Source organism: Nannospalax galili, unplaced genomic scaffold, assembly GCF_000622305.1.
Source record: "Nannospalax galili isolate Female #2095 unplaced genomic scaffold, S.galili_v1.0 scaffold1387, whole genome shotgun sequence".
NCBI lineage: Eukaryota > Metazoa > Chordata > Mammalia > Rodentia > Spalacidae > Nannospalax > Nannospalax galili.
This window is the reverse complement of record NW_008355976.1, coordinates 123,660-139,808: the sequence shown is the minus strand read 5'-3', so window position 1 is coordinate 139,808 and position 16,149 is coordinate 123,660. Positions and strand designations below refer to the sequence as shown.

Genomic DNA, 16,149 nt, shown 5'->3' with positions numbered 1-16,149 from the left:
TTGCCTGCCTCTGCCTCCCGAGTGCTGGGACTAAAGGTGTGCACTACCATGCCCACCTGATATTTGACTTTTTATACAGGGCAATAATTTTATTTTTGAGAATTTCATACATAAGTATTGTATTTGCATTATTTCCATCCTTCCCAATCCCACTCCAACTCCTTCCAGGTTCCCCCCGCTCCCTCCCAATTTCTTGTCCTCTTCTTTATTATTGTTACATATACAGATATACACCTAAAAATACACATAAATATATGTATATAAAATGCACTGAGTCCATTTAGTGGTGCCCGTGTGTACATGATTTTAGGGTTGCCCATTTGGGTTTAGATAATCTCTAGAGAGCTAGCTGGTCCCTGAAGAAAAATGATTCTTCTTCATCATCCGCTGATTGCATGTAGCTCTTCGTCTTGAGGTGGGACCCCGTGAAACTTCCCCCATCTACCTTGGCACATCAACTGGTTTTGTCATTATGCAGATCTTGTTAGATCACCATACTGTGATTTCATCGGTGCAGTGTCCCTGCCAAGTCTAGAATGCATTACTAGCAGCAGGTGTCTTGTCCTTCTGGTTCTTACATTCTTTCCACCCCCTCTTCTGCCATGTTTCCTGAGCCTTAGGGGTAGAGGTTGCATTGTAGATGTATTACTTAGGGCAGGGCACCTCACAGTCACTTATTTTCTGCATTTGAAAAGTTGTGGAATTTTGTAATAGTCTCCATTTGTTGCAAAAAGAAACTTCTTTGATGAGTGGTGAGAGGCACACTTGTTTGTAAATATAAGGATATGTATTTTGAACATAGTAAGAAATTACATTGGTCTAGGGAAGTGACAGAGGTTCTTCTCTAGGGTCTATGACCTCTCCAACCATGTGTACTTGGCTGTTTACAGTACCACGCATGAATTCCCTCCCATCGAGTGGGCCTTAAGTCCAATTAAACAGCTGCTAATTACCCCCATGATAAAAGTGCCACTACTGCACCAATAGAGAATTTGCTGGGCCAGTCACTGCTGTGGTTTGTAGGCTTTACAGCTGGGTAGGGCCATTACTTGGTTTTCTCCTTTAGCAGCCTGCATAGGAGCTTCTGATACTGTAAGAGCTAGTCTTTAGGGAGGAGGCTTCCAGGTTAGTTCCAGCTTAACTGTTCAAGTCTTGTATCTGAAATATGTCATGTCCTTGGCAATAGGGTTTTACCTTCAAGTTCTGGGAGACAGTCAAGGGCTGTGGCAACAGCCTGTGTTATTTTGGGAGTCTCCTACTACCTGGTCAACAACTTGAAGGGAAACTTCTCTTGTCTGGCACTGTGATTTTTGTTATGCAGCCTTACCTGCACATATATACTCATGCTCATATATGTATTTTTCAGTAGGCTTATTAAACATATTTCCCTTTGTCTTCTCAAATCACCTAAGCATTAGTTATCTCTCTTTCCTCTCTCCCCTGTATAGCCCTCTCTGCCCATTTACTTTTATTTGCTTTCCCACTAGAATGTGGAGCAGGGCTATGTCTCAACCTCACTTCTTAGCTCCTTGCTCAATGTCTGGATCACAGTAAACAATCAGTAGATGTTTTCTGAATGAGTACATGAATTCATGAATGAGAGATGAATAAATACAATCAATTTATTTGATGGGAAACAGGAGAGAAAGGCAGAAGAAAACGGACTCTGTTCCCCAACCTTCTCTCACCTGAAGGTCCGAACTAGGTTATGGGTGGTTAGCTACGGAAACCTACATTTTACTTTTCTAAGCACCAGGCCTTTCCTGGGCTAAAGGCAATTCCTAGACAAAACTAAGGACATGCCTAGAAGGGTGGTCCCCGAGTGTCAGTTCCTGGGATTCAGGGAATTCCCTTTAGAGCCACAGCCAATTAATTTGTTGATCAGGCTGTAATTAGAAGTGGGAGAGCAGGGAAGCCTGTGGTGTGAGCTGGGGCCAGTGATGGAACAGATATCTGCCAAGATGGCTGGCAAGCAGCTGGAGTTGGTGAAGCAAGGAGGGCCATGATCCCAGCTCCAGGTCATCCCCACACAATGTTGAGCTTAGAAGACACACGAGACTTCCTCCTCTTCCCCACCCCACATCTAAAGCATGGGGCCACTGTGTGAGTGTCACTGGCTAGAGAGGACAGAGAGAAACCCAATTTCAACCAGTATACACCTTGGATGAGGGAGGAAGCCAAGAGGTCACAGTTCAGGAACTTTGTTGGAAAGTCAGGAGACAGGGGTAGGGAGTGGTCCTTCAGTAACCTTGTCTACTGACCAGTAAAAAGGCTGGGCAGCCTGGCCAAAGGCACAGGCATATGTGAACTCTGGAAGCCCTGTGGTACTGCACAGGAACTGAGGAGGAAAGGAGAGGAGAGCAGTTTTCTTTTGTAAAGCCAGCTTTCTTTAGAAATGAATTAGAGAAAGGTAGCAAGCCAGGTACCTGTGAAGAAAATGTGCTCTAATTTCTCAAATGAGGATAACAATCTTGTATAATCACATCAGAATCAAGCAACCATCCTTCATCATAACCAGTATATTAGGCACCTTATACTGTTTCAGATCTTTAGCATAACTTACAATGAGAGATAGTCTCATTTTGGAAACTAGTAAACTGAGGCTCAGCAAGATAACCTCAGTTGCTCAAATGTACACATTAAATAAGACTCAACTCCAGGTCAGTCCATGTCCAAGCCTGGTACACATTCCCTAAGCCCCACTAGCTCTTACCCACTGAGACATCAGTCTCTCTTACTATCTCACAGTTACTGACCCTTGCTAGGTATCAAGGACAGTGATATTCTCAGATGATAGTTATAGCGGAGCAGGCCATGGCAGGTAGCTAGAACAAGAGGGAATGTACTTGAGATAGACAAGGGTCAAGATCAGTGGTGGGCCCAGATGGATGGCAGAGTTACGGGGAAGCTCAAGAAAAGCATGGCAAGCATGGCACATGAAGGAGAGCACCAAGGAGTCAAGATCTCCCATCACAGCCCTTCCAGGACCATCTTCAGACTAGTTCTAAAGATGTATCCATGACCTCCAAATTGTGGTTGAGAATATGTCGTCAGGGCTTCTTACTACAATATAGGCCTGCGTTAAGGCTCTCTGGGCAAATGTCCCATCAGAGTAGGACAGGGCTGGTGTGTCTCCTGGGCAGGGTAAAAATAACTAGTGAGAAAGTGCTTCACTGTTGATTGGCACTGGGCACTGTCCTGCAGATGGCCACTTCAGACACACACAGAATTTTTAGTCAGCACCTAGAACTCACTTCTTAGTATTTATAAGTATTGCATCTTGGAATTCACAGGGGTTTTTAAATATTGACCTGTAACCCATCCATGGTAAATTTTTTAATTACAAAGAATTCTTGGGCTGGAAAGATGGCTCAGTCAGTAACGTACACAAGCATAAGGTTCCAGGGTTTGATCCCCAGCACTCACATAAAAGCCCTGCATGGTGGCAGCATGCCTATTAACTCTAGCACTGGAGGTGGAGGAGGGCAAGTAGGGCAGAGATAGGCAGATCCCCTTAGCTACTAGCTAGGCAGTATAGTCAACTAGTGAGCTCCAAGTTCAGTGAGAGACCCTATCTCCAAAAACAGTAGGCGGTGATCAGTGATAGAGGAGGACATGCAACACCAACCTCTGACTGCCACATGCATGAATGTACACACATACACACCCAATTCTCTTTGTAGCACTGGGGATCAAATCCAATACCTAATGTATGACACTCAAGTACTGTAACCCTGAGGTATCCCCCAGAGCCCATTAATTTTTACCAGCACAGATTTAACCATTGCTGTAACTAATTGGGGTAACTTTTTAGTCACTAGTTCTTTCAACTAAATTGTCAGTGTCTCTGATAATCTGCCAACTTGGTCAGCCTCAATGAAATCAGTGACACTGCTGCTGGGTAGAACACAGCCCCAGGGCTCACCAATTGAATCTGCTCTTGTAGCCTGATGTCCAATCACATATAAACAACTAACCAGGTCATTCGCCATTTATGAGTATAATTTCATTGTTTCCCACATCATACTTTATTCGTGTAGCTATCACAAGACACAGTCAAATACCTTGCTGAAATGCCATGTCTACTTCAGACCCCTGCCCCTCCAGCCTGGCAGTTCTATTCGGACAAGCAGGTTATGGCACAGTTGCACTAGAAGATGTCTTTTAAAGAAGAGGCATGGGTCTGGACCATATCACAGTTCCTAAACTGAATAGCCTTTTCCCAGCAGCTGAACCAGCTGGCACTGGATGCTTTTCTGCCTCAACAGACACTCTCCAGAAGGAAGATAGCACTGAACACAGAACCCCAGGATGGGATACAGCATTGGTACAGGGAGTGGAGGGTGCCCCAACACTGTCATGTTAGGCAAATGAGCTGGCACAGCTTTCCAGGGAGCAGTGTCTTGGGTTGCTTGAGGTCGAGGCATGCATCTGCCAAGCTAGAAACGTGCACATGCTGCAATTGGAATATCATTACTACGAAACAGGATTATCATGAACAACGACTCCAAATGGGATTAGAAATGATTCTTTGTTACTCAGAGATAATCGGCCACAGCAGCAGCAGTGGGAGAAACATCAAGCCCAGCACACTTTTTGGGGGGCATGGTGCTGGCATTCCAGGCACTTGGCCAGCACCCTCGCTCACCCTTCCTTGCTGGGAAATACTGGGCACTGTCCTGTATTGGGCAGATGGCCAGCCACATATCCAGGCACCCTACTCAGGGCTCCTGTTCAAGGCCTAGCTTCTTAGAGGAGAAAGTGGAAAGATACTCAATCACCAGGGCCCTGATTCTGAGCCACCTAGGAGATACGGTCACCCCTGAAACCTTATCTAGAGCAGGCTTACCTGCAGGCCCCTTCTGGGGTGGCTAGTAATAGCAATGAAGGCACTTAACCTCAACATGTGCTTACTATATGCCAGGCACTGGTCTAAACACCCTACATATATTTATATATTTAAACCTCAAAATGGCCTTTGAGGCAGAGATTTGCTTATCATTCTATGTTACAGCTGGGGAAACAATCACATAAAAGTAAAAAACCTGCCAAGCACCTAATGAGTAAGAGGCAGCGCTTCAATTTGAATGCAGGTATCTGGCTCCAGAGCCCTCAACTGTTTCACACGCTAGTCAGGGGTGTCCACCCTTTTGACATTGTGGTTTGATACCGTCATCTACAAATGTGTTAGGCTGTAGTCACAGCTATCCTGGGATGCATGTTGGACACGCCAGTGCTAGGCTGTCATAAACAAAGAGGATGGTGGCTAATGCAAATTGAGGTCCCCCCCTTTGTATTCTCTGGTCCCCGAATCTGCCAGCTCCTCCTGCTTCTCCCAACCTTCTCACCTTTGTGAGCCTATGCTTATAATGGCTTTTTCCAGAACTTCTACTCTTTATCTTACCATCTTTCAAGACCCAGTTCCTGAGAAAGGGCCTCCCTTCAGGAAGTCTCCCACAGCATTCCATATGGTCTGCTCTGTGGCACAGATCACATTTGGCCTCATTCTGTAGTCCAAGGGGGGTACCTGCTTTAGCCCTTACTACCAGCTTTTTGGGGAGTGGTTTATCTGTCCTTAGATTTGGAGGCGGGGAGCACCCCTGACAAAGTGACTTAACTCCTGGTCCCACCACTTTGGCGTACCCATGGCCTTACTTCTTGCTCTTTCCTTCCATAGGCAGTGAAGAGCTAGATTAGGGAGTTCTAGCTCCAAGTCCTGACACCCATTTTCACTAACTGGACAACTATGGTCATCTTGCACTTCCCATTCCCCATCTGTAAGAAAGGACAGTAATGCTACAGGATGGTCCTCAGGATTAGAGCTAACACAAAAGGGCTCAGAAGAGCTGGGCACACAGAAGGTACCCAATCAACAACTGCCATCCTCATCACTGGTGCACAAAGTCCTGCCTCCTTGGGCAGAGGGAAGCACCACTCTGTAGCAAGCAACTAGGCTGAAAATGGGCTAGAGACTCTGAGCAGGGGCTAAGACAAGACAAGACTTCTGTGGACAGGCTCCCCAAGGACTCACATTTTTAAGCACAGTGTAGGGATGTAGTTCCCTGCTCGCTATTTCTCTGGTCCAGACAGCAGCAAGTGAGAGCCTCCCAGGGAGACAGCCAGAGGTGCAGCTGCAAGGGCAGCACAGGTTGCTGGTACCAAGACCATCTGTGGAGCATCTGGATCCACAAGAAAAGGCCCACAGAACTGCTCCTGGAGGGCACCAACCTGGCTGGGACTGCTGGTTTCTTGTAGACAGGGCTTCATGCCCTGGGTGAGGTGGAGGGAAAATAAGCAAATGCTAAAAATAAATGACTGCTCTGAGAGAGAATTAAATGGTCTTCAGCCAAGGATGGCAGCATTTGAAAATTAACAAAGCCCAGGTACCACATCCAGGAAGGCCTTGGCAAATGCGTGTTATCCACTCATTAGCTCAGTTCCTCAGGGACGCTGGCCAAGCAGGGCAGGCAGTGCCGGGAACCAGTCCTTCCGATGCTGATGAAATGCACTCCGGGAGCAAAGGCAGGAGGAGGGAGGGAGGCTCTCATGGGGAATTTCAAGCAGTTCTGCTGATGCTCAGAGGCCTGCCTGTGCTTCTCACCTCTGAGGCAGGAGCTTGCAGAAACAATGGGCAAGCCAAGAAACCTCAAGTCCCAATGCCTACACTGCCATTCTCTTTCAGGATCCTGGTGACTAGTAATAGTATCACTATATAGGGGTATCTTGACCATCAGCCTAGGGGTAGGGAGTCCAAGAATGGTGGGGGAGAGGCAATGCCACAGTCTAATGCCTTGGATTTTCTCCCTGCTGGAAGGAATAAAGAATCATATACTTTGTAAATTTCTGGAAACCCACCAAATGCTGTTCTTAGGTGATTTATTCATCAGTGATACTTCATGAAATCACTGACACTAAATTCACAAATCTCCATTCTCTATTAACAATCAAAACAGTACTCTATTGCAAGATATCACCAATAGTAAGAATTCTAAACATTTCAGGTAATCATTGATAATGTGAATTCTTTGACACTACAAACATGAATTTCCATGGGTCACAATCAAGAACTCGAATTTTACAATAGGTGGCTTTACATGTTGGCTATACCTAAGCATAAGGCTTTTGATGAAAGCTTTTGTTGTTACTTATGTTAAGTAGTTCTTTCCCTCCCTCCCTCCCTCCCTCCCTCCCTCGCACCTCTCTCCTCTCCTCTTCTTTCTGGTGTATGTGTATAGGTGCGCATGCTTATGGGTTGAAATAGGAGGACTTGGGTGTCTTGCTCAATCACTTTCTACTTCATTCCCTTGAGATGGGGGTTTCTCACTGAACCTGAAGATGGGCTTTTTTGGTTAGGTTGGTTGGCCAGTGAACTCCAGGGACCTGCCTGTCTCTATCCCCTCAATATTGGGGTTATAGGTATGTGTTGCCATGTTCAGCTGTTTTTTACATGGGAGTCTGAGATTAAACCTCAGGTCCTTATGCTTGCATAGAAGTGCTCTTATTCACAAAGCCATTGCCCAATTCTTTCTTTTTTTTTTTTTTTCAAAAAGACAGGGTCTCCCTGTAGCCCCAGTTGACCTAGAATTTGCTATGTAGAACAGGCTATCCTTGATCTCACAGAGATGCACCTGTCTCAGCCTCCCAAGTGCTGGGTTTAAAGGCCTGCACCACCACACCCAGCAGTTCACTTTAAAAAAAAAAAAATTATTGCCAGGGATATGGTGGTACACAATTTTAATCCCAGCACTCTGGAGGCAGAGGCAGGCAGATCTCTTGAGTTCCAGGCCAGCCAGGGCTACATAGTTGAGACCCTGTCTCAAAAAATAAATAAATAAATAAATAATAAATAAATAAATAAATAAATAAATAATTCCAGGCATGGTGGCACATACCTTTATTTCCAAAGTACTTGGGCTTGGGAGACAGAGGCAGGCAGATCTCTGTGAGTTTAAGGCCAGGTTGGTCTACATAGTGTGTCCAGGCCAGCTATGGCTATATAATGAGACCCGGTCTCAAAAAAACCAAAAAAGGAAAAAAATATATTTTATTTTTAATAATGTGTATGTGTTGAGCCAGAAGAGGGTGTCAGATCCCCTGGGGTTGAGTTATAGGTAGTGTGAGCTGCCCATTGTGAGTGTAGGTACTGGGAACTGAACTCCTGTCTCTGTGGTGGTATGAGCTCTTGACAGCTGAAGCATCTCTCTAGCCCCCCTTGCTGTCTTTTTTACACTGCTGAGTATTATTCCATTGTATGGATGTACCATAGTTTGTCCATTTGCCAGTTGATAACCACTTGAGATTTCCAGTTTTGGGCAATTATGAATAAAGCTGCTACAGATATCTACAAACAGGTCTTATTTCTGTAGGACAAATACCTAGGAGTTGGTATTAGGCCACATGGTAAATACTATATTTTCCTTTCATAAGAAACTGCCAAAGTGTTTCCCAGCATGGCTATATCATTATGTACTCCTATAAGCAATGCATGACAATTCTTTTTGCATTTTTGCCAGGACTTGGTATTGTCAGCATCACATAATTTTAAATTCCATTTCTCTATTGACTACTGAGACTGAGTTTTCATGTGCACACTTTCCATCTATCTCTTCTTTAATGAAAGGTTTGCATCTTGGCTCACTTAAAAAAAAAGGCTGCTTGTGTAATTGATTTGTAAAGAGTTCTTTATATATTCTAATACTATTCCCTTATCAGACACAAGTCTTGATAGTATCTTTTTTGAGGAAATGGAAACTAAATTTAAGGATCTAAATCATGCCACTTTCCCTCCATACCACCATTCCCTGCACATAAATTCTAGTGAAGGAGATAAAGATTTAAACTTTCAATCTACAAGTCATTGGAGCTCTTGGACATGTGCTGAAGTAGTTCTTGGCATCTGCTCATAAGACCATTTTTACATCCACTGCATGCTCCCAACCATTCCTAGGGCTTTAAGGACAGCTACATCTGGAGAAATGATTGTCCTATAAACAGCTTTTGCCGCCCCCCTCCCCCACTCTGCACCTCCCAAAGCCCTGTTCTGGTCCACCAGGCTCCTGGAATGGTCAACAGTCGTCACACTCCATTGCTGGCCATTGTCCACTGGGAAAGGTAGGAGGCTCCCAATCTATCCCTCAGTGAAAGAGCAAATATTGGAGCCTGTGGCTGCTTGGACATCAAAGTTGAGCAAACAGGCCTGGCAGTCCCTGCCTCTCCGCCTACACATCCTACAACTGCCATCCGAAGGAGCTTCTCCAAGGGGGTCATGACTTTCAGCTTGTCGTCGCACACATCAAAGTTTGCACCACACACGAACAGGGTACATGGGTTTGAATCAAGTCGCCCGAGAGCGGATACTCAGTCATTGTGTCTGGCTTTAATCCTACGTTTTCCCAAGTAATTAAGCCTTCTTGCTTATGAACTTGTGACTAAGTAAAGCATCACTGAGAGGTTATAATATCAAAGTGCTGTCCACCGTCTGTCCATGTTTGGTAAAATTGGATTTCTTTCCCTTCTTAAAGAAAGACTAATTGAATTTAGCTGAAAGCTTCATATATTTACACTAGCTGGTAAGGGCTATGCTAAGTCACAGTGATCATCCTGGGACCCTGTGGCTTAGCCTTTAGCTAGGGTGGATCAGAGTGCAGCATGGAAGGAGGTACCCAGACTCAGGCTAAGCATGTGCCTTGTGGCAGGAGGCTCAGAGGGCTCAAACTAGAGAAGGGGCCTAGAACCAGTAACTGCTACCGGTTAATACTATACTAAGCTGTTACCAAGGCTGGCCAACAGATCGCCCTGGTAGACTGTTAGCAATAGCAAGTCTTGACTATTGAGTATAATGATAATCATATTTCTCAAATCCTTGATGTTGGCAGTCAAGCTCTGTGTGTGCGTGCGTGCGTGAGTGCATGTGCGTGTGTGCACGCACGCTTGCGCTTGCGCTTGTGGAAGCCAGAGGCTGATATTGGATGTCTTCCTCAATTGCTCTCTACCTAATTTTTTGAGACAGGGTCTCTCACTGACCCTGGAGCTCTCCAATTCAGCTAGGATGGCTGGCCAGCAAGCCCCAGGGATCCATCTGTCTTTGCCTCCCCAAGGCTGAATTACAGGCACATTGCAATGCTCAGCTTTTAACATACATCTTCATGTTTACACAGTTAAGCACTTTACTGACCAAACCATTTCCGAGCCCCTCAAGTAAGCTTTTTAGGACAAAGTTTGTGGCTACTTATTTTTTGAGTTTTCCTGTGGCCCAGTGCACCAGCATCTGACGCAGGGTGGTTAAAAATGCTACATTATGAAATGACACTAAAGGATGTCAGAATAAAGATCCTCTCTCTAGAACCAAAACTCTGTATCCTCTTCTCTTTATCATGAAACATCAATCTGAATGAATATTCAACTTTACTAGTTACCTAATTTACAATCAGTACAGCATGGTCCCACTTATGTAAAGTTTTAACACATCTAAGTTAGTATGACTCAATGATTAATCTCTAGATAGAAGGAATTCAAGAGACTGCATGTTCATTCTTCTTTATATTATTTTTTACATAAGCAATGAACATACTTTGAGGGGAAAAAACCCTCTAGCTCAACCCTGATAAAATTATCTTTTCCTTTTAAAAATATGAGTTTTGAGCTGGGCGTGGTGGCGTATACCTTTAATCCCAGCCCTTGGGAGGCAGAGGCAGGTGGATCTTTGTGGGTTCAAGGCCAGCCTGGTCTACATAGTGAGTTCCAGGACAGTTGGGGCTACAAGGAGACCCTGTCTCAAAAAAATTTTTTTTTTGATCTTGATCTAGTTTTAAGTCTCCTGTGTATATTTATATTTGTATTTAATTAAGTCACTTCAAAACCTTTTTATAAGTAAAATAAAGGAGTCAATTTTAAATTAAGCTTCTGTGCATCTTTATAAAACTTACAGTGATGACACTGTATTTCTTATCCAAAATGAAATAAAATAATAAATACATTCAGAAATATCAACTGGTAAGGAGTTAAGCTCCTTGAAGATTAAGGCAATTATGTTCTGTATCCCTATGGACTTAACAGTTAAGCGGCTGCCAGAGGGTGAACAAGCTTTCTTAAAGGAGGCAGCAGACCTGTGCTGCCAGCCTTGAATGAAGGGGTATTGCCTCTACCTTCCCTTCATACTTTCATCCAAAGGTGGTGGCTTTTTAGGCCTGGCCAATGATTCTCGGATTGGTTTTAGGAGAGCCAGCACATTTCAAACAAGGACAAACTTACGGTCACATTGTACTGATAACAGACTCAAAAATTCTTCATGTCTACCCCATGGTGCCTTACTAATGAGGCTTACTCACCTCGTCAGCCAGTGGACTTTTGGTCCCTTTTTGGTCAGCCAGTGGACTGTGGATGTCAGACCTCTTGCATTATAATTCTTTTTTTATTATCTGCCTATAGTTCTAAGGACCAGCACTAATATAAAAATATCTGTCTGCTAACAGAGCTCTTTCTATCAGTGATGTTATTTCAAGTACATGGTAAAAAGTAGGGGTCTCAACATTTTGTAATATGAACAAATAAACCCAACCAGACAATGTGTATTTTCAATAAATATGCATCCTGTTAGGATACTGGAAGGAAGAGGAGGGCACAGAAAAAAATGCTTTAAAAACTAGTAACAGGCTGGAAGGATGGCTTAGTGGAAAGAGTGTGTGCAGACATGAATACCTGAGTTTGTACCTTCAGCACCCACATGAAAGCCAGGTGCAGTGGTGTGTCTATCAACCCCAGCACTGGGGGCAGGCAGAGACAGGTGGGGCAGGTGGAGACGAGTGGATTCCAGGGGCTGTGGGCCAGCCACTCTACCCAAATTGGATAGCTCCAGTGAGAAAGACACCAACACCAACCTCTGGCCTCCACATGCACATGCATGGGTGACCACAGCTGCACACATGTACACATGCTTATATGTATTATCCTCCCTTACACACACACACACACACACACACACACACACACACACACAAACTCCCCGACAAAAACCAACCAACCAACCAACCAACCAACCAACCAACCAACCAACCAAGTCAAAACTAGGCTGGGTGTCCTGTAGCCCCAGCTGGCCTGGAACTCACTTTGTAGACCAGGCTGGCCTCAAACTCACAGAGGTCCGCCTGCCTCTGCCTCCTGAGTGCTGGGACTAAAGGCACGTGCCACCACACCTAGCCTTGTATGAATTTTTTTAAAAAGATAAAACAAACAAATAAACCAATCAGATCAACCAGGAATTAGTCTTAGGAGCCAAGTAAATAAATTAGAGCCAACATTCTTGCCTTGCTCAACAAGCATCACTGCTTTGCTAATGGCCCTCGATAAAGACAGAGCAATCAGTTAAACCAACACCTCATTAAACTAAGAGGTGTCCCCAAAAGCACATCCAGTAGCTATCTGGCCACTAATTGACAGTGTTCTTAAGAGGAGCGCTAGTTGCTATTTAGTTTCAACTCTGAAAACAGTACACACAGAAGAAATACACTGTCTGCTTCTTTACCACTGCTGCTCCTTCCAGAGACAGAAGAGCCTGCCAAGTGGACTAGAGAATCAACACCTGTGTGTTTGTGCGTCGAAGGCCACCATGGTCCCTGGGGAATAAACTCCCTATTTGTAACCTGTAGCAGACACATTATCTTATTTGATTCCTAAAACAAGCCAGCCAAGATCTACCCTGCCTCCATTCGGTCCCTTGGCCCTGGCCACTCACACCTGCAGCTTCTGCACAACACCATTACACTCTTCTAGTCTCTCTACTTGCATTTCTTTTTCACATTAAACTCTGAGATTCCCAGGGTCTCTGGTTCTTCAAAGACTAGCACAAGATCTGGCTAATAACACATATTTACTGAATGTTTATAGAGATAACTAAGTTCTCATGGAGAAACGAGTGTCCACAGAATTCTGAAATTCAATTAAGGGTCAGAATCACACTTGGATTCCAGGTCTCTCAAACTCAAAGTATATATAATTTTTTCTTGTTTTCTTTTGTTTTGTGGTGCTGGGGCCCAAACTCAGGACATCAAGCACACCAGGCAAGTACTCTACCACTGAGCCACACCACCAACACATATATTTCATCTTTAAAGAATAAATGCTTGGAGCTAAAGATGGAAAACAAAGAAACTGAGTGATCCAGACCAAGTTCACGACAAAGTAGAGAGAAACTACCTCAAGGACAGCTTTGTCTCCCAGCTGTTCTGAAGTGATCAATCCCTATATTCTAAAATCTAAGTTTTGCAGCATTCCTCTATATTTAGGACTCTTTCAAAATGGCCAGTACTGGCAGATAAAAGCCATAAAGACCAGATTGAGAGGAGAATTAAAATTGGTATCTCCAACTACCAGTTTTAGTAGCTGCTACTAAAGGGCTCAGTCTCTCTTTCAAAGTACCCTTTTATTTATTTATTTTGTCTTTTGGAGACAGGGTCTCCCTGTTGCCCCTGCTTGAACTCAAAGAGATCCACCTGCCTCTGCTTCCCCCGTGCTGGGACTAAGGGGTGTGTGCCACCACTCAAAGGACCCTTTTAAGAACTGGGATATTGGGGCTGGAGAGATGGCTCAGCGGTTAAGAGCACTGACTGCTCCTGCAGAGGACCTGAGTTGGATTCCCAGCACCCACATGGTGGCTACAAACTGTCCTTAACTCCAGTTCCAGGGGAATCCGAAGCCCTCTTCTGACCTCTGCAGCATTCAAAAAAAAGAACTGGGATGTAACTCAGTAGTAGAGTGCTTGCCCAGCATGCAGAAAGCCCTGGATTTTTAATCCCCAGTATTGGAGAAAAATAAAAAGTATTCCTTTTGTACTAGATTCTTTTGTATATTCACAGCCTAAGTAATGCACATTTCATCCATCAGACTTCTACAGACCGGGGCAGAGATTAGAACAGCCTGGGATGTAAAAGGCAGCACCAAGCACTAGCCTGGGCTAGAGCACTGGGAGTAACAGTGAGCTACAGAACAGAATGCACAATGGGCAGGCTGGGTTCTGAGACCTGTCTATATGACTCTTTGAGCTTCTGTTTTCATAACTGCAAAATGAGTAAAACAACATATATTTTGTGCAGTGGCACAGATAATTCTCTGTGCTACTTTTGATTCTCTCTCTCTCTCTCTCTCTCTCTCTCTCTCTCTCTCTCTCTCTCTCTGTGTGTGTGTGTAGATCAGAAGTAGATGTCAATTGTCTTCCTCTATTGCTTTTCACCTTAAATTTTGAGACAGGGTCTCTCACTGAACCTGGAACTCTATTCAGTTAAACTGGCTGGTCGGCAAGTCCCTGGGATCCATCTGTCTCTCCATCCAATTCCCCAGCACTAAGCTTACAGATGCACCCAGCTTTTATGTGGGTGCTGAGGATCTGAACTCAGGTCTTCATGCTTGAGCAGCAAGCACTTTACTGACTGAGTCACCTTCCCAGTCCCTACTTTTGATCTTTACACAAATGAGAGAAAGGAAGTGGGTGGGAAAACAGCACAGTAACCAATGGGAGGGAAGGACAGAAAGCTCCCACCTTCTCGTAGTTTTTATCAGAACCTCCAAAGAAAAAGCCACTAGCAGAACTCTCAATGGGGACAGGGATTGAAGGCTTCTTAACATGGAAAGTGGAGAAGAACAGTTATGTTCTCACGTGTACATGCACTTGCACAGTACTCTAAACCATTTATAAACAGCTCTTAATCACATTCACTATGATAATGCAAATGACTTGCATAAGGTCACAAAGTCAGTAATGGTGGCGCTAGGATTCATAGGCAACACATGTGGTCCTCATCTATACAGGCACATGGCCCAGGTGTAGTCCAGCACCTCAGACTGACTCGGCTCCCTGCTTCTGAAGCAGAGAGCAACAGACAGACAAGGGTAGAAGAGCAGTCAGGAACACAGCCTGCAGGGAGCCCTGGGTGGAAGGAGTCTCACCTGTCATTTCGGCTGATGGCTGCCACCATCAGTGCTGTCCAGCCAAGTCTGTGCCTTGCATTGACATTTGCACCTTCCGACAACAGCCTGAAGAGAGACAGAATATTCTTAGTGCATGACTTATCACGACAGAAGTAGAAATAACCACAGAAGGAATATCTAGGTTATATAGAGTTCAAGGCCAACCTGGACACATAGTGAAGTTACTGTCTCAAGAGAGAAAAAGAAATGACTGGCAACAAGTATGCAGGCAGGACAAACCTGAAAACAGAGTACTTGGAGCCCAACCCTAGACTCTGATCCCTGCCCTCACCTGGCTTTCTTCTGCCTCTCCAATTCCCTGCTCCTGCTGGCACCCTCTCAGCCTTCTGGAAAAAAGAATTTGCCTTTTCTACCTTAATGGTAATATCATGACACCCTGACTCCCCTAGCCCAAAAATCTCTCTGCCTTTCTGCTTGTTCAAATCCTGCCCTCAGGCCATGTGTTATAATCCTGGTGACAAATCCCTTTCCCTTAACTTCTCAGTGCTTAACACAGAAGACTTACTTAACTGAGGCTAGGCATTATCGAGGTAGCTCCCAGTTCACAAAGGATCACATTTCTCAAGTGTATTTTTATCATGGCTGTTTGGAAAACATTAATTCTTTAAGTCAAAGAAAGACGGAGAGAATGTTAGAAATGCTAAGTTAGGTTTCCAGGAGAGCCCATGCAGACGCTATGGGATCTGTATGTCAGCACCTAGTACAGAGTAGGAGTTCAAAATTGTCAAGTAAGTTAACAAACTAAAGGCCTAAAGTATATCACTAAGCCTGAATTCTGGGTCCTAGTCCCTATACTATGGGGTATGGGGAGGGCAGAGAGAAGTGAAGCATCTTTGGGAGGGGGTGTTGATGACAGATGGGATGGGACAGACTGCCCTAGGAACTTCACATTCATGAGTTTATTTCATTCTTCACAACCCTAAGAAGCAGATACTAATATCTTTTCATGGATGAGAAAACAGGCTCAGTGAGGGCAAATGACTTGCTGAAGGTCATATAGCAGGCGATAATGATTCTACAGATGGACTCCTCAGCCATCTAGCCTTCCTCCACACAGTAATGATCTCAGCTAACCAATTATATGTGCTTCCTGGGCTGGATTCTGGATGCAGGTGATGAGACATGGGATCTGCTTAATCAAGAAGGGAGACTCAGGAGAGCAGAAGTCAA

General features: G+C 44.5%; 1 protein-coding gene across 1 annotated transcript in view; it reads right to left on the bottom strand.

Moving 5' to 3' along the window:
* Clpb (ClpB homolog, mitochondrial AAA ATPase chaperonin) overlaps positions 1-16,149 on the bottom strand; it is a 153,177-nt gene that overhangs the window by 109,697 nt on the left and 27,331 nt on the right. The window contains exon 3 of the mRNA XM_008854047.3: positions 14,938-15,024. Within this exon, the coding sequence (XP_008852269.2) occupies positions 14,938-15,024 (87 nt within the window). The remainder of the gene's footprint in view (positions 1-14,937; positions 15,025-16,149) is intronic.